This window comes from Propithecus coquereli, unplaced genomic scaffold (genome assembly GCF_000956105.1).
Source record: "Propithecus coquereli isolate 6110/MARCELLA unplaced genomic scaffold, Pcoq_1.0 Scaffold548, whole genome shotgun sequence".
Taxonomy (NCBI): domain Eukaryota; kingdom Metazoa; phylum Chordata; class Mammalia; order Primates; family Indriidae; genus Propithecus; species Propithecus coquereli.
The window spans coordinates 1,045,103-1,063,841 of record NW_012151374.1 but is presented as its reverse complement, the minus strand read 5'-3'; the positions used below and the strand labels follow the sequence as shown (position 1 = coordinate 1,063,841).

The 18,739-nt window shown below is 39.0% G+C and overlaps 1 protein-coding gene across 2 annotated transcripts in view; it reads right to left on the bottom strand.

Moving 5' to 3' along the window:
• The window catches only part of FRMPD4 (FERM and PDZ domain containing 4), a 561,802-nt gene that overhangs the window by 176,595 nt on the left and 366,468 nt on the right, over positions 1 to 18,739 (bottom strand). For both annotated transcript variants that reach the window (XM_012657567.1, XM_012657568.1), the window contains one exon: positions 6,823 to 6,939. In XM_012657567.1, coding sequence (XP_012513021.1) covers positions 6,823 to 6,939 — 117 coding nt within the window. The remainder of the gene's footprint in view (positions 1 to 6,822; positions 6,940 to 18,739) is intronic.

Here is an 18,739-nt window from a genome sequence, read left to right as displayed (position 1 = left end):
AAACAAATCTGCTCCAATGAAGGGAATAAACAGCACCTAATGTTCAAACTGGGAAGCATTTGCATTGGCATGACATAATTACCTTTTGTTTCCTGTAATGATACAATCATGTTGACTTTGTTCCCCACATTCCAAAATTTTCATGTACCTCCCTTGCCATGACTAGATGCTCGGGATCCTCAGGAACTTGTTGAACAAAATGGCATTCGCTCTTATTCGCAATTATTTGCTTTTTATGCAAAACTCATCATATGTGCTCAAATTTTATTTAGAATTCTACAGCAAAAACACACAAAAAAGAGGCAAACTGCCTCTTCTCTGACATAATGCTAGTTCTTAACTCTTTGGATATTTAAAACCTCACAAAATAATAGAGCAACCCACCACCAATAGATCTCTCTTATCTCCTTCATGGACATAACTGTTAATTTCCACAAAGACCTCTAGCATTTTATTACCAGAAACAAAGAGTAACAACTTGTGTAATGTCTCAGATCTATTTGTCCTTTGTTGAGTGTGTATTAAAACATGGGCTTATAGGCTGGGCGTGGTGGCTCACGCCTGTAATCCTAGCACTCTGGGAGGCCAAGGCGGGAGGATCGCTCGAGGTCAGGAGTTCAAGACCAGCCTGAGCGAGAGCAAGACCCTGTCTCTACTAAAAATAGAAAGAAATTAGCCGGAAAACTAAAAATATATAGAAAAAATTAGCCGGGCATGGTGGTGCATGCCTGTAGTCCCAGCTACTTAGGAGGCTGAGGCAAAAGGATTGCTTGAGCCCAGGAATTTGAGGTTGCTGTGAGCTAGGCTGATGCCACGGCACTCTAGCCCGGGCAAAAGAACGAGACTGTGTCTCAAAAAAAAAAAAAAAAAAAAACCAAAAAAACCATGGGCTTGATAAAGTAGGAAATTGATGCCTGCTTCAAATATGAAAATATCACATGGGATGGTAGGCCCAACCACAATATCCACATTCCGAGTTTATAACTTGACTCTTCTTGACTTTTTTTTTAATTTCTAGAGAAGGAAAAGTTTAAGGGAATTCACCACAGAGTAACAGATGAAAGGACTCATCCACAGAGTAATAGTAAGAGTCTTATGAAATCTGTAGTGAAAAATCAAGAAAAAAATATCTGAAGAATAACTCCAGAACTACCACATACTATTTGAAAATAATCATTTAATTCTTTCCTTTTTGGGACATTTGAATTAGATCAAATCAAGATGTAGAGGGACTACTTTGGAGCTTACATGGAAGGATGAGGTAAGGCTTTTCTATTGTTAATTTCTGTGGTGACAGAATCCTAACACGTTGACTTAACTGTCTTCTGCTGCGGTTGATAAGAAAGGAGGGAGGGAACTTGTATTTACAAACTACTTGTATTTATTCAGCTTATTCTTTTCTGGAGATAGGTGAGCCAAAAATATATTTCACATTGACCAGTGAATAAATTGACAGATGGTAATGGCTAAACTACTCCCGAGTTGGGCCAAGTCCATACGGGAGAACAAAGTGGAAGTTTCCACATCTCATTACTAATCTCCGCTCTTCCTTCAGGATTCAGAGTTGGATTCTTCTGCATTAAGGAGATAGTAACTCAGTTTAATTGCCCACCATGGGAATTGTTGGTAGAATAATAGAATAATGTGTCTCGTCTAATACACACACAGGGTAAAGGTGGTCAGAAAGCCAGCAGGCCAAAAAGAAGAAAAAGCCTCTCAAATTTAGAACTTGAAAAATCAGGCCATGTGTTCTGGCAATGACCCTCCAGTCTCCTCTCTCAACCTCCATCTCGATCCCCAGACTCCAACTTTGTTCATCATAATCATCTATAATATTTTGCCAGCTTATGTTTAATGTTTATTTTGATGTTTTAATTTTTTTCTTTAATCTATAAAAACCAAAGTTCCAGATTTATGAATCATGTTACCTTTGTATAAACTCTCCCTATGCTCACAGTCAAACAAGCACGTTCTTACTCCATTTAACCAAAAAATGGGGGAAAAGTAACACATGGTGCTCCCTATTCTCTTTAAAACATATAATATGTCTCTAAAAAGGTTAAAATAGACATTGCTCAGTTGAGAAAGATGGTGAACTCGATGTACTGTGAGGCCCATGGCAATGACCTTCATCCCCTCAAACAGATTAGATTAATTCCTCCTTGGGGGCCTCTACTGTATCTAAAGCATAGTCTATTATTTTACTTATCACTTCTACCACATTCTGAGATCCTCAAAGATAGGAACTTGCCTTACTCGTCTTGGATCTTCAGCATTTAGTGATGCTCAATAAATGCTGGGTGGATGGATGTTGAGTGTGGCCAGGAAGAGCTTTTGAAGGAAGCCCATGACCAGACAAGCAGGCTGATCGGGCCCAGGTCTATGGGTGCTGAGTGGGGAGGCTGTGGCAGGGACAGATGGAGGTGAGCTGAGCACATAACAACAGGGCTGGGTAACCCTAGGGGTAGGGGTCAAAGCTATAGAATATAGGGGGCTTAGTTTGGATTAAACTCCATGACCGAATCACAAGAGCCAAAGCCTTAGAGTCTGAAGATATGGATATAAAGATTGGTCTGACTAGCTTATGGTGTAGACATCCCAATCCCTGTGAACCTCAGCTTTTTCTGCAAGAGAGAGAGTATTCTATGTGCCTTAACTACCTCATTTATCAAGATTAAATGAACTCTTATGTCTTACAAAGCTTTTCTAAACTTTAGTAGAGTGACAGGACATATAAATTGCGTTACCTTATCTTTTATTATCCAAACAAGAACACTTTGAGAGCAAAAGGAGGTGATATCTGTAATTATTTCAGAACAATACACATAAACCAGGACTCTCCTAGGCAAATGTTTTTGTATGGCCACTCATCTAGAATCTGTATCTATATATACATCTATATCTACATCTAATCAGCTATATGTCTATTCCATATCCATCTATACCTATGACTATAAAAATCTATACCCATCTGTATCTATATCAATATCTATATTCAATATCAATCTATATGTGTATATACATCCATATCTGTAATTGTATCAATATTTATATCATCTATCTCCATCTATACCTCCACTTACTAGTCATTGATGCTGTTATTATGACAATCATCTCAGAGTATATCAGTTTCTCTGTTTCTCTTCCTTTCTCTTTCTGTCTCTCCCTGTCTTACCCATTTCTCACCAGGACACTCTTTCTTGAGACTTTTTCTTTTCCCTGTAGTTTCTCTCTTCCCATCTGCCTCCCTCTCTTTCCCTGCTCTGTTCTCTCTCTTAACTGGTAATAATAAGGAACTGAGAAATTTTTATTTCACATTTGTCATGTTTCTTAAATAATGTTCTTTGTTCCTTAAAAAATTGTATTTCATATTTCTCTAAGAATACCAACAAAAGTTGCCCTTTTTTAATGAGGAATCTGGTGTAGTTGAATAAGCAATGGAGTGTGACCCGGCGGCACACGTGTGTGACTGGGAAAGCCACTTGATTAGTCTGAGTCTCAGTTTTATGATCTGGAAAATGGAGATAATCATCCCTGTGTTGAAGCCAAATAAATGAGATCATGTGCAGAAAAGTGCTTTAAAGCAACAAGCATAGCTGTTCATTAGAATCACCTGGGGAGCTTCTGAACCCTCTCTATTCCCAGGTTCCACCCCAAACCCAAGCATTCAGATTTTTTACTGATTCTCAGTCTATTCCAATGTGCAGCCAAGGTTGAGAACCATTAATTTTCAGACTATACAATATTACACAAATGTACATTAGTGTGTGTATATTGGCATCCTTGATTTTTTTTAACCCTATGGATCAATGACTCTGTAGAAAACAGGTTATCCTGCCCTACCCTAAATAATTGGGGATGGAAGAGGGAAGATGAAATTTGAACACATTTTGAGCTATCCTGGGCCATGTTCTGAAAGAACATAATGGTAGAATTATCTCATTATTTAGCTATTAGACTAACTCTGAACACATGAACGCTGCTTCCTCCCATAGCTTTGTCCATCACTCGGAAATAGTTGTACCTTCATCAAAAACAATTGTCTGCTGTGGGTTATCATTTACATCCTAAGACAAGATAAAAAAGGAAAACATCTAATCTCTTTCAAAAAGAATGTTTAAGAGAGTGAAAAATTAAATGCAAAGGTGCTAATTACTAACCATAGATTAATTTTCAAATTGTCCCTTTAACTTCTGAAACTAATGAGTACAGAAATACTCCATACTGCAAACCTAGGCTCCTAGAAACTCCGATAATTAGAGTACCTCTTTGTAATGGACATTACTCAGTAAGTTAAAAAAAAAAGAATAATTCTCATTATTTATAAAACTCATTAGTGATAAAGAAAGAACAAACACTTTCCAAAGTGCTGTTCTTGACATCTTAAAACTTTCTGAAAGAGAACTGTGTAAACTTACTTTTCGAGTAAAAAGAAACCACACAAATTTGGAAAAATGGCATCAGTGACTTTGGTTTTAAAACCTGCCATTTAGTAATCAGTGCAGGTTTCTCTATTAAGTTGCTGATTTGCTCTTACATGTTTTAACAGCTGGAATTAGGCCAGTGTAAATGTTAAATCGACACTCAGTCTGGCCCTTAAAAATGTCAATGATGCTAATGGTAATGCATGAAGGCAGAGCTAGCTGGTGTTCCCAGAACCTCTAACCAGTTGGCCTCAGTTTGGGTTTCTACCTATTGATCCAATGGCCTGGAATGTACAGGAACCCAGATCCAACCAGCGGAAAAGAAAACTCCATTTTAATCAGAGAAGTCTGAGACATACCTTCATAAATAAATAATCCATGTCTTTTAAAAATTATATTTCTTCGGCAGAAAGTTTGTATTATTTTGAGTCAAATCATCTAGGTCACTTTAACTGAGCCAATTGCATAAATTTATAGCCATGTTACAAAATAGATGGCACAACATATAAAAAAAATATTGTCTTTCTAGCAGTTTAAAGAACTTGGGCAAACTATGAAATTCATGATTCAAAATCAAGGGTGTGAGCAAAACTACTGGCCTTCCTTCCAGTCTCTGAGTTTTCTGGAAGACTCTGCTCCAACTGCTATTTCTATTATAGTGTCTCTCTGAGCACACCTTTGGGAAAGCGTTGGAGAGCCAGGGGGCCACTTCCCAGTCATGTCCAAGGGCATCTTGGATCTTCCTGCAATGGACCCAGGAGGCAAGCCCCTCAGCAACAAACTGTGCTCTGAAGGGGAGGTCCTGTCCCCTCTGTAGAAATTCTGGGGAAAGGGAGAGATTTAGGCTGCAGAGACTGGGAAACTGCCCACAATAATCACATGTGTTTTTTCCCTAGCTACTTTCCAACAATCCTCACTTGGGGAGGGGAGTACAAAAGAGCAAATCCCTCCAAAACAATCTTGGCAGGTATTTTTATAAAAATGATCCCCTACCTCATGGTGATCCTGTGATCCTGTCTTTGCTAAATCAGTCCATATGCAGCTTGGCTGGAACAAAGAATGTAGCCTGTGGTTGTGAAAGATTTTTCTTCCCCTGGCCACCAATCTCTGCTCAATTATAATTTGGCTAGAGCCAACTATGCTTCCTGATTTCAAACCTATTTCACTAATTTCTTATAATTAAGAATATTTCACTTAGGTTGGAGAAAAAAGCAGGGTGGACCTTTGCTGTTTTGAAAAATGCAGTATAAGTGCTTTTCTCATAAAAAAACAGAGCACTGCACCCACTCTAAAAAACAATTTAGTGTTTCCTCAAAAAGTTAAATGTAGAATTTAATTTTGACCCAACAATTTCCGATGACTCAGTAATTGCACTCCCAGGTATATGCCCAAAAGAAGTGAAAGCAGGGACCCAACGAGATTCTTGTACAACAATGGTCACAGAGGCATTAGTCACAATAGCCAAAAGGTGGAAACAACCCAAATGTCCACCAGGAGATGAATGAATAAACAAAATGTGGTCTATCCATACAATGGACTATTATCCAGCCTTCAAAAGAATGGAATTCTGACACATGCTATGACATGGATAAACCTTTAAAATATGCTAAGTGAAATAAGCCAGACGCAAAAGGATATAAATTATATGATTCCACTTATATGAGGTACCTAGAACATGCAAATTTATAGAGACAGAGAGTAGAATAGAAGTTACCAGGGACTGGGGGAAAGGAGGAATTGGCAGATACTGTTTCATGGACACAAAGTTTCTGTGGGGATGATGAAAAATTTCTGGAGAAGGATAGTGGTAAATGGTTGCACAACTTTGTGAATGTACTTAATGCCACTGAATTGTACACCTAAAAATGATTAAAATGGTAAATTTTATGCATTTTTATATATATTAATATATTTTTACCACAATTTAGAAAGAACACCACAAAAATACAAAACCTAAGCCAATATTAGTGTGAGAAATTTATGATAAAACCTGTTAGGTACATAATCCTTTTAGCTGATTCTTTTAGTTACAGATGAGACAGTAACATTCCTGTCTTGACTGTTTCTAGAAAACTTTCTAAATGATACTCTTCCATGTCAAACTTTAGTCTCGGACAATGAATACAACTGGCCTAATATTTAGTAATGGACACTTTTGCTCTGAGCCAGGATTACCATGTTACACAGTGAATTGTCACCCTTAAGATGGTACCTGCCCAAGAACAAAACAACCCAATGTCACAAGATATAGGAGGTTTAGGAGATCAAGCTGCTTGAGTAACGGTCTTCAAATGCCTATGAGGGCCTAATTTAAGTATGTTCATTCTCCTAAGCAAATAAAAAATAGAGAAGTCCATTAGCCAAGGATTCTCTCGTTCACGTCGTGTGTTCAACCTACCTGATGAAGTAGTCTCGCCCATCTCTGTTTGCCGTCATCTCCCATCCATAGGGCGGCACCTGGTTCAAGCCCCAGGTTCCTGAGGGAGGCGGCCAGCCTGAAGACTTTGTTCTGTGGCTGCAAAAGCAAAAAAAAAAAAAAAAAGCATCATTACACCTGACTCCTGAACATTTCTTCTGATACAAACTCCAGAAGGGGCACAATTTGTTCCTCTAAATTGTGAGCTGTATTCTCAACTGATTAATGAATAATTATAAAGAACATTTTTGATACTTTTGTGTCAGTTACTCTGCTAGGCATTTTTCTATGTATTATCTCACTTCTTTTTTGCAGAAGTTCCATAAAGTAAGTATACATTTTACAGATGAGGAAACAATGAATAGTAAAATTAAGGAACTTTTCTGAGGACATATAAGCCAAAAGTTCTGTACACTTTCCATCACAGTAGTCATTCCTGAGGCCAGACATTAGGACAGTTTGGGCGCATAAATAGATTTCACACTATATTATAAATACATGTGAAAATACATTACTGTTCTTACGGCTCTTAAGCAAAAAATCTGAAGCTTCAGCTTCCTGGACTCCCATGACCAAAATACAAAATTCAGACTCATATAAGTCACACTCCAATCAAGGTGAGTCATAAAACCTTAGACCCTCGATTTAAATTACAAAGAAAAGCCACACATCATCTTTTACAATTTCTAATTCACAACTTAAATTCGACTTACCAAGATTGAACTCTTTGTTCTACTCTTTTCCCCCTTCTCATTACTGCCCTTGCCTGATCTTTTAAAAAAAAGAATCGACTCATTAGTAAAATGAAAGAGCAGGTTAAGGAGAATTTTCTAGAAACCTGCCTTTTCAAAAGCAAGAGGACAGGTAACAAGCAGTCGTGATGGGCAGCACTGCACCCAGTTTCTGAAGCATCACCGAATCCCGGCTAAGCCTCCTCAACTCAGGACCTGCAGAAACTCCTCCCTTCCCTCAGATCTTAACTATGTGTCAACTAAAGAAAAAAATCAGGCTTTTAAAAGAATTAAAGTTAGTTTTATTCAGTCTTACGGAGCATTACAGAGAGTCTCTGTTAGCTCCAAAGCAGTGTTTCAGCCCACGACTTATTTATCAGGTGGTGGAGGTTCTGCATGTGCTCAGAAGTTACATTAAACACGCTCAGAAGTTACATTAGAGCAAAGTCTCACCAAAGTTTGGGTGTGAAAGTACATCCGGTTATAGATTATAGAGGCATAACCATTAATCCTGTCAGACGTTATCTTATGTACAAGAAGAGGCAAGGGCTAGGATCACCGACTTTATCTTTGTTAAAAAATGCAGTGATTCAAGCTGTGCTCTGTCCTGCTTATCGTCTTCGGGGCATTCTTCCGAAGGGCTGCGTTCAGTCACCGAGTCAGGGGCTTCGTGAAATTCTGCTGACAAGCAGAATGAAAATGGTTTCTTACATTTGCTACTTTGCCTCACACATGCTTTGGAAGTAAGTAAGAGATCCTAAGAGATCCTTTTAGGATTGATCAACACCCCTCATTACTTGGTCCTTTTACTCCAGGTGAAGTTACTCATTGCATAGCCTATAAGAGCCTCTGGGTGGTTCTCAAGCCCAGGAGTGAGGCCGGTGGGGGGTGAGGAAGCTGTGATAACATTTTCAGGGACTCACAATCAGTGTCTCAATAGCTACCCAAGAGCCCTTTTCAATGAGATGAGAAAGAAGCGCCCCCTGTGGTCAGATGAAAGGACAGCAGGTGCCCTTCCCCTGGCCTTGTGCCGCACCAAGTACAACCTGCACAACCTTGTGTGGTGGCCCTTCTGCCGCAAACATCCAAAGCAGGGGTCTCGATCTTTCTGTGAGGAGGAAAGACCTTTAATTTCCCAAAAGACTGGGGCAACTCATCCCTCCCCAACCCGCCATCCCAACACACACACACACTTCTGACCATAACCCAACACTTCTCAAGTAAAACAAGCCCATTTCTGGTAAGATTTTTGCAGAGGAACTATTTTGCTTAATTTTAACTACCTTGGTTCCTTTTCTTTAACTTCCTATCAGTTTTTCTACATCCTTTATGAACATGTTTTTTTGTGTGTGGAAAAGAAGTGTTTTTTCCACAAAAAAGTGTTTATAAATTTAATACAGGTCTGGCAAATGTAGAATAGGCCACCATAGGATTATTTCTTGCCCATTGACTGTTAAAAGAAAAGACATGGCAACCGTTTTGTTCCTCTTTGCACAAAAGTCAGCAGTGGCAATTCCCTCTGGTGATTTTTAAAAAAATGTGTTGCCTCCCTGCAGTGAGAGAACACATGAATTTGCCACCCCAAGGTACTATTTTAAAAAAACCACACACACCAATTTCTGCACACTAATAGAGAACCCATTTGGAATGCTTTCTAAGGTGGTACCAAGAAAACAAGCTCTTAGAGGTATGAACGCAGTCTATTCTATTATTAAAAACTTTTCCAAAAGCAATAGTACAGTTAGAAATGGCATAAAGAATACTCTTGTGAGTGAAAGGAGGCCTATGTAGAGAATGCAACAATTGGATTACTAAATTATGTACTGTATCAGAAAGTTAATCTTTCCCAGAGGGGGCTGATTTATTGAAAACAAATAAACTTTTTTCTTTTCTTTCATTCTCCCCATCACCCTGCCACCCCCCTGGAAATCTTAATCACTAAAGGAAAGACATAAGCTTCCTAATATAATCGACATGTATAATACAGCATTATAATACCAAGCTGGAGGAAGCCTGCATTTTATTATGAGCTACATTCTGTCCTGTACAGTATGTTCAGGAAGTAGCAAACAGCAGTTCGGCAAGATGTTTTCAAATAAAGCCTTATGTCATAAAACACCAAATGAAGTGCTAATACTGGAAAACTCTACAAATACAAATTGAGTGAATCTAGGTCAAGGAGCCTCAGCTGATACAAAACAAATAATTGAATAATTAAGATCAGACATGACTACACGTCCGACTTTTAATGTGTTGACATAAAATGCATGAGTCTGAACAAGGCCTTAGTAGAATTTAGCAAATTAAAAGTACAAGTAGAAAAAATAACACCCTTTGTAAGTATTTATCCATAATAGTCTTGAGAAAAATTAAGGATGTAAGTCATAATTGCAGAGGGCTTTGGCTCCAGCTTCAATGCACTGTGATGACTAGAAGTCTGGCCCTGACAGTGTCCAGCCTGGGAAACTGGTGGTTTCTCTCTGCTTACTGGGGAGATGTTCCAGGGACCTCCTTTCCCCACTCCCACCTCTGTGGGTGCACTAAATTCTCCACTACTCCCAAATGCCCCTCATCACATCACTGCTGAAAGATATATAGACTTTTTCTACCCAAAATGCAAAGAGGTGGCCCTTTGCCAGAACAGCAGCAAGGACAATGCATATATAAGTAGAGTCCTGGCTGTTTACTTTAAAGTCCCCTCTGATGCAGAATGTATTCCTAGGTCCTTAAGATGGGCCAGGCACTGCTATGATAACTCTATTCTGTGCAGAACTCCTCATTTTTAACAATAATGCCAAGCCTGTTTCCTCCCATTTCAGAGAGTCCATTCTGAGTTCCTGGGCACCCTTCCCAGAGGCTGGGGCCTTTTAAAAATTTCCCCTGTTTGAATGAGATCTTTCTTTTCTTATCCAAAGACCTGTCAGCGTTAAGATCCCTCTTGACTACCTCTGTGTTGCTCAAAGACTCTCATCTAAGTAGGACTCTAGCAGTTCTTCTCAGCTGCCCAGTGTTGCTGAGCATGGTATGAAGCTTGGCCCCACTGAGATCATTTGCAAGGGTGTTCTCCAGCCTAGGATTGCCAGATTTAGCAAAAACAGATTTAGGACACCCAGTTAAATTTGAATTTCCCATAAATAACAAATTTTTTTAGTATATCTCATAGAAAATTTGGGGATACTTATACCAGAAAATGTATTCATAATTTACCTGAAATTCAGATTTAACTAGGCATCCTGTGCTTTATCTGCAAACTCCAGTCCCTTTATTAAATGAACATTCTGATTCTCTGAGAGTATAAAAGGGGAGGGCTTCTCCATAGGGCTAAAATATCATAGCACAGAATCTTTAAGATTTGCCTTCACCTTAGTAGTAGGACCAAACACTACTTCTACTCAGTCTAAGACATAAGAAGCACCGCCAGTTCCTTGACTAGACTCAAATCAAACTATAGCCTCCTAATGTGTCTATGAGTGGAGTGAGTGTGAGATATAAGTATTACATGTGGTCATAATCCAGGGTTTTATGTATTTCCCAAATTGAGCTGATAAGAATCACCTGGCAGGATTTGTTAAATATACAGATTAGCAGGCACTGGAAATTATGATTTAGCACATCTGGGTTCAGACCAGGAATCCACAAGTATGTGTGTATGTGTTGAAATAAGTAATTTGGATGATTCTTCAGGTAAGGTTGTCAGATTTACAAAAATAAAAACAGAAGAAGAATACCCATTTAAATTGAATTTCAAATAAACAATGAATAATTTTGAAGTATGTCCCATGTAATATTTAGGATATACTTATATACTAAAAAAATGTTGCTTATTGAGAATTCAAACTGAACTAGGTATCCTGTATTTTTTTAACTGGCAGGCATGGGGTTTGGGAAATACTAGTTCTTGCTACACTAAGTTTGGCCTGAGATCCAGCAGCATGGGTACCACCTGGTGGTTTGCTGGAAATGCAGAATCTGCATTTTCTTGAGATTCCCATGTGACTCAGATATCCTGGGAAATTTGCTAGACACTGCCCAATTCAGTGGTTTTCAATGTGAAGCCTCCTGCACAGTGGAGTCCCATGGGGGAACTTGTAAGCTACGGATGCCTGAAACCAAAGCCAAACCATTGAGTCAGAATACCTGGGGATGGGGACTAGGCATCAGTATTTTATACTGCCCAGGTCAGCCAGGGTGGCAACCCACTGCTCAGAGTAACTGCTCCTTTTTATTAGCTGACAAGGCAGGAGCAGCAGAGCATGGTGATCAAGAGCACGTGCAACTGGAGCAGCAAGTTCCAAAAGTATGGTCCCAGGACCAGCAACAGCAGCATCACCTGGAATTTGTTAGACATGCAAATTTTGGGACACCACCCAAGACCCACTGAATCCAAAACTCTGGGGTGATGAGGGTGACCCAGCAATTTGTGTTTAACAAGCTTCCAGGCAACACTGATGCCCACTAAAGTTTGAGAACCACAGGTTAGAACCAGACTGTCTTCAATCCAGGCTCTGCCATTTCTTTTCCATGACCTTTAGCAAGTTACTTAATATCTCTAATCCCCTCAGTCCCAGTTACTCTTTGGTCAGATGGTAATAATAGGAGCCATGTCTTTGGGAGAATATTAAGTCAGTTTTGTAAAGCACTCAGTATGCTACCTGGCACATAGTATAGTACCTGCTCTACAGTCTTCACTAAATAAATATCTACCTATCCCTCAAGACAATATAAGGCTTTGGGTGGTTGCACAAGTACAGATGGCTTTAATCCATCCTCAGAAAAGAAAGAGGGTAAAAATCTCAGTCATCTATTCTTTTCCAGTCTGGCAAGAAGAGCGAAAGAGGAGGTTGAACCAAGCAGTCACTCCTTCCCAGAAGGTCAGAAGTTGATGAGTTTAGCCATTCTCAAAGCAGAAGGAGATATCAGAAAGTTTTTTGTTGTTGTTGTTGTTGTTGTTGTTTTTGTTTTGTTTTTTACCAGAAACCAGGAATCCCAACTGTGTAATCCTGGGTGCAGAGGGGCCATTTCCACTTGTCTTGGGCAATTGATAGTCCTTGCAATTCCGACGTCCTGTGACTTCTATCTGAGAGCATGGCTGTGTGAACCACTTTCAAACACTTAGCTCAGCCTTAAAAATAGCGACCTACATTGGCAGGGCTATTTAAGTAACTTCAGAAACTCCCAGCGACTGACTGAACTGGTTTGCGACTTTATGCTTCACCCATCTATTGTTTGCAACAGATTGAACCATTCTGGACAAAAAAGATCTTCATACTTTATATGAACTGAGAGCAGCTATGAATGGTGCAGGCAAAGTTGCAGAACTATTTTGTTCAGACCACCAGTAGAAGTAACCCATAGTTTCCTTCTGTGTGTATGCCTCTAAGTCCTGGACCAAATCTTGATGTCCAATCCACCCTAGGAGAAGGCAAGCTCTTAGGAGCCCCCTGAAGGCTTCCATGGTGAGCTGAGTTTCCTTATAAACATCTCAGTATCAGAAAAAGTATGGGAGAAGGAAGGTGAGGTCAGGTTCCAAAAAATCCTGAGGCAGATTCAAATTCTGCCACTTACTAGGGTTGTGACCCTGTGCAATTTACTGTAAACTTTCTGTACCTTGTTTTCATCACCTGTAAAGTAGAATTATTCCAACACATTTGGGGATTATTTTGCCCCCAAGGGACATTTGGCAATGTCTGGATACATTGGTCACAACCATGAGGGGAGGTGCTTCTGGCATCTACTGGGTAGAAGCCAAGGATGTTGATAAACATCCTACAATTCACAGGACAGCCCCTCACAGCAAAGAATGATCTGGCCAAAATGGCAATAGCACCAAGGTGGAGAAACCCTACTTAGCTCATAGGACTGTTATGAAAAGGTCAGGTAATGAGTGTACAATTCTTAGTACAGTACCTGATTATAGTAGGTGCTCGATAAACTTTAGTTGAAAAAAATAAAAAAAATAAGCATTGTCAATGTTTCCTTTTACAGTCTAATTATGATAAGTAATCCAAGCGAATGAGCTCAAATCCTAGGTCTGCCACTTCATACCTTGGCTTTTTAGGGTTTTAGTTTTATGTGTAAAATGGAAATAGTAACATCCAGCTCACAGTGAAGTTATGCAGATAAATGAGATACATAAAGCCCTAAAGTGTAGCGCTTGACTCATTTAGAATAGTATCATCAAATGGTTATGTTGTGTTGTAAGTGGTAGTTGTAACGGTAATGAGAGTAACATTTAGCATTTCTACATACATCATTGTTTTAGTCACAGACCTGCATCAGTATGCAACAGGGCGCCTGCTAAGGCATTATTGTTTCTCTGTTGAAGAAGAAACTGAGGCTCAGAAAGAATGTATAACTTGCCCAATAGGAAGAGCAATCTACTTGGAAAAGAGACTGCATCTTTTGGCAGGCACCATTACTAGGCATGGAAATGGGGGAGGAGGCTAGAGCCTGCCCCAAAGTCATCCCAGGCAAAGCTCCCACTAGGGTGACACAACCCATTAGAAGAGTGTCTAGGACTGAACCCTCAGGCTTCCTACTCCAAACTCCACATTACTTACACTGTTCCATGATTAAGTGTGACACCATTTTATAGGCTTCCTTATATACCCGGTCATATTTAGGACAGGTAGCCAGGATTAAGCTGCATCCTTTGAGACTTGGTGTTGGAAAATGAATTATCATGTCCATTTCAGAGATGGGAAAACCAAAGCTACATCTATTCAGTCATTCATCCCTGACATTGAATGACATTATATAAATACAACAAAATAAAATGTGATCCAGCATTTGATCATTCTTATCTACTTAGACTCACAGGATTATTTTCAGAATAATCCAAGGTTAGAGTGTTTTCAATTATTTTGCTGTGAATAGTGGTTGGGTTACAGAACTCAAAACTCTACAGATACCTTAAGGTATCTTCACACAGTATTTCACATTTGCAAGTAGATGGTATCCAAAGTATCTTCTGTGTTGACATGCAATGTGGCTTAAGGTAAAGGAAGTAGAGAACGGTATGGAAAATGAACAACAATAGATGGTTCTGGATGAATTTAAGAAGCTTCAAGTTTTGGCGATAGCCATGTTTGTCTTGTGCCCAGCGTGGTATGCCCCACTGGAGTTAGTAGGAGGTACTTGGCATGACTCTTAGGGAGGCCTGTTCTGCAGAGTTTCTAGTTCCTATGAATCAGTAAGGAACTGACTAAATCTTTTTGTTCCAGTTAATAACACTGTTGACACACAGACATGTTCTGAATTAGGCTGCATTCTCTTTTCTTCCTCAGGACATAACTTTCTCCATTTAATCAAGCTTCAGTACAGTAGTCGAAGCATTTTGATCTCATACAACAGTTAACAGCTTTCCATCCTACTGCTTCTTCTTAGCAGGTTTTGGCGCAGGTACATGTGAGAAAAGCTATGTTAATAGGGTGAAAATAACTTCAAAGCCATGCAGACAGAAGTAAGAATCATCCCACCAACTATTTTTAAGATGTCACTTTTCTTATGACAAGGAGGACAGGAAAATATAGTAAAGGGAAAAAAAACAGGCAGTTCAAAACTATATAAATATTAATGCCAAGCCTCATGAAAGCAGACACTCAAAAATAGATTCGTTACAAAATCATTTTTGTCAAGGAGAAGTGCATTATTAATTAAGAGTTTCACTATGGTAAAAGACATTTGAACATATATTTAAACAACCAAATTAAAGAATTTTTTTTGATTATTTTCATCTGCTTCATTACATGATTTACCAACCTACACAATAAAATTAATTATGTGGTTATACATCTACGATATTCAGCACAAGCTTCTCACAGCTTGTCGAATTAGTTCTGTTTCTTAATTAGGTATCAGGAAGAATTACTAGGAGAATTAAATCCAGGTTAACTGACTCTCCTTCCAAAAGTTTGTGCATACAACTTTAGCCTCACTTTGTGAACAATCCTGTGACAGACTTCAGATGTCTTAAGAGTCTGAGGCCATGTCCAGAGCCCCCAGTCATCATATGTAGGAGGTGCCATTAAAGTCAGAGGCAGCCCTGCCTTGAATTAGACTTTTGTCTTTTGTACAGGGTATTTGAATCTCTTAGTTCACTGAATTCTCTAATTCTGTAAATCTGGAAGGACAATTATAATTAGCCTTGCATTGTCAAGGAGACAACATGTAGAATGGTCAGGTTTCATTGGTCAGAGAGGCATTACAGAGCTAAATGTGCAAACAGTCAACAGGTAAAGTCTTGAGCGCCTTTTGCTAGAATGCTATTGTAACCACTCATAAGTTTGTAGTTATACTTCTCAAGTACGCATATGATGCCAAGTGGTTATGCTAAGCTGGGCACACATCTTCGAGGTGTCTTCACCATGCCTTCATCTTTCTATCGCTATTACTCAAACTAGTGCCAGGCACATGACAAATGTTCAAATGTGAATTAATAAATGAATCCAAGGTACATGATGATACTGGTATAGAATATTAGGTACTAAAATTGTAGTCTCTGCCCTTGGGTGGGTAAGGGTATGTATGTGTGGGGATGCCATTTGTTTAATAACAGCTGTTAGACAGGTGCCATTCTAGGCATGACCATAGATTATTTCTTTTTAATCCTTAAAATAGCTCAACAAGAGGGGTTATTTAACAACATGTTGGTTCACTGAAGAATGCAATACCATTCAGCTGGCCATTAAACCAAAGTTGTAGATGAAAACTGATTGCCATAGAATATAGTTAAATGAACAAAGTTGGTTACAAAACGAGTGTGCACAATACGATGTACTTTGTAAAAAAAACTCTGTGTACATCGGTATAGAAAAACAGTCTGGAAGGATGGGTCCGCAGTGGCTGTCTCTGGGTTGTGAGATTGAGGTGGCTTTTTTAGTTGTTTGCTTTTGTGTATTTTTATTTTCTGTAATGAATGTGTATTATTTTTGTAATTCAAATCTTATTTTAAACAAAAGAAACTAGAAAAGGGATATGGTTCCATGTGGATTCTTGGTGGAGTCACTGGAGAAATTGTAGAGTAGAAGTATTGAAAGTTTGAAAACAGTGTGGCTGTGGCTATAGAAAAACATGTATTGTCATATATTGCTCAGAGTGCATTTTGACAATCCCTGATGGAGGGCAATTTAGCAGTCTCTATCCAAACTGCAAATGAGCATATACTTTGACCTAAGTGTCTATCGGTATGGGATAGATTAAATAAAATATAGCACAACCACACAATGGAATACTATGCAGCTGTAAAAAAAGAATGAGGAAATCCTTTATGTACTGATTTGAGAAGACTCTGAAGATATAATAAGTTTTAAAAAAAGCAAGATGCAGAAAAATATGTACAGCTTGTTACTATTTGTATAAAAGTAAGGGAAGAATAAAGTAAAAAAAAATGCCAACCCATGGAGTCTGGATTCAGACAGAGCTGCATTTGAACAATGGCTCCACCTCTAAGCATCCTTGTGAACTTGAGTAGATTCCTTATCCCCACCAAAATATCAGCTTTGTCCTCCGAGGTATGGATAATGTTAATACCAACTACTTTGTTGGATTGCTGTAAAGACTACATGAAGTAGGTGATCAAAAGCTGCTATCATTATTTGTGCATATTCATTAACACACTTAACAAATATTGATTGAGTGCCTAGTTTGTACCACATGCTGTTCTAGGTGCTTGGAATCCATCGGTGAAGAAAACAGACAAAGAAAACCATAACTACTGACACAGAAAATAAACGCCAATGATCATCTCACCCAGACTTTCTTTTCTAGACTAGTACCTGCTATGGTTTGAGCATGTCCCCCAAAGTTCATGTGTTGGAAACTTGATCCCCAACACAGTGGTACTGGGATGTGGTGGGACATTTAAGAGGTGTTTAAGTCATGAGAGTTCCACCCTCAGGAATGGATTACTGCTGTTATCATGGGAGTGGGTTCATTATAATACAGGAAGTTTGGCCCCCTTTTCCCTCTCTTGCCCATGTGATGCTTTTCTCCATGTTATAACGCAGCAAGAAGTCCCTTACCAGATGCACCCTCTTGATCTTGAGCTCCCCGGCCTCCAGAACTGTGAGAAGTAAATTTTGCAAGGTTCTGTGGTCTGTCCTGCATAGGATCTAGCAACTCCACACTATACAGTTTCTGTTCTGTGGGGTATAATGTAGTCTTCAAGTTCTCTTTCTCTCTTTCAAGCACCTAGTACCCTCATGACATTATATTCACTCATTCAAAACATTTTATTGAGGACTATGGTGCCAGTCATTGTGCAGGACGAGAGATGTGACAAGCAGATAGGGTGCTTGTCCTCATGGAACTTATTGTTGAGCAAGACAAGCATCATGGCTGACCCAACCTGGACACTGTCCTAGCTCTGGGTTGTTCTCTGAACCCTGAGTTTTAATTGAAACTTTTCAGTTAGGAGTTTCATGCTTGGGAAATTCAGGCATCAGGAGACAGGGAAATCTTCCTTACACTCCTCAAATTATCCCACACAGACAATTTAACTCATACCAATCATTAAATGCTTTTTCCTGCTTCATTTTGGTCCCAGTCATTTGCCTTTAGCTGTAATATGGAACCTAAATATGCTCTCAGAACCCACCAAATGCACCATGTCATAGAACTTGACAGTGATTACAGGATTAATGAAACACAGCATTGGTTGAATCTCCTAAATAGCCTAATCTAATTTTCAAATGTGTTGTTAAAACACTTTTTCAAACACTCATCATTTTGAGAGATAGCATTCATCTTCACATTTCACTTATTTATAGATGACTCATAACCTAATATTGCTACTCACCAAGCTTAGGCAAATCCAATTGGCTTCCCATTGAACATGTATATGAAATATTCAAACATTTTCTGATTTAGCTGTCCATTGTGAAAATTGTATTTTCACTGTTGGTTGGGGACATGTACATATATTTTGATCATTTTGAATTTTTATAGATTGACATATAGACTATAGTTTACTTAACTTTCTTAGCCTTGCTTAATGATGTTTAGAATCCAAAGACAAAAAGTATATCTATTTAATAGTTATATCCCATTCCATCAAGTTTGTTTTAAATTTATGAGTAAGAGAATCAAAATATTACTTAAAAATGATCCTCAGGCCGGGCGCGGTGGCTCATGCCTGTAATCCTAGCACTCTGGGAGGCCGAGGCGGG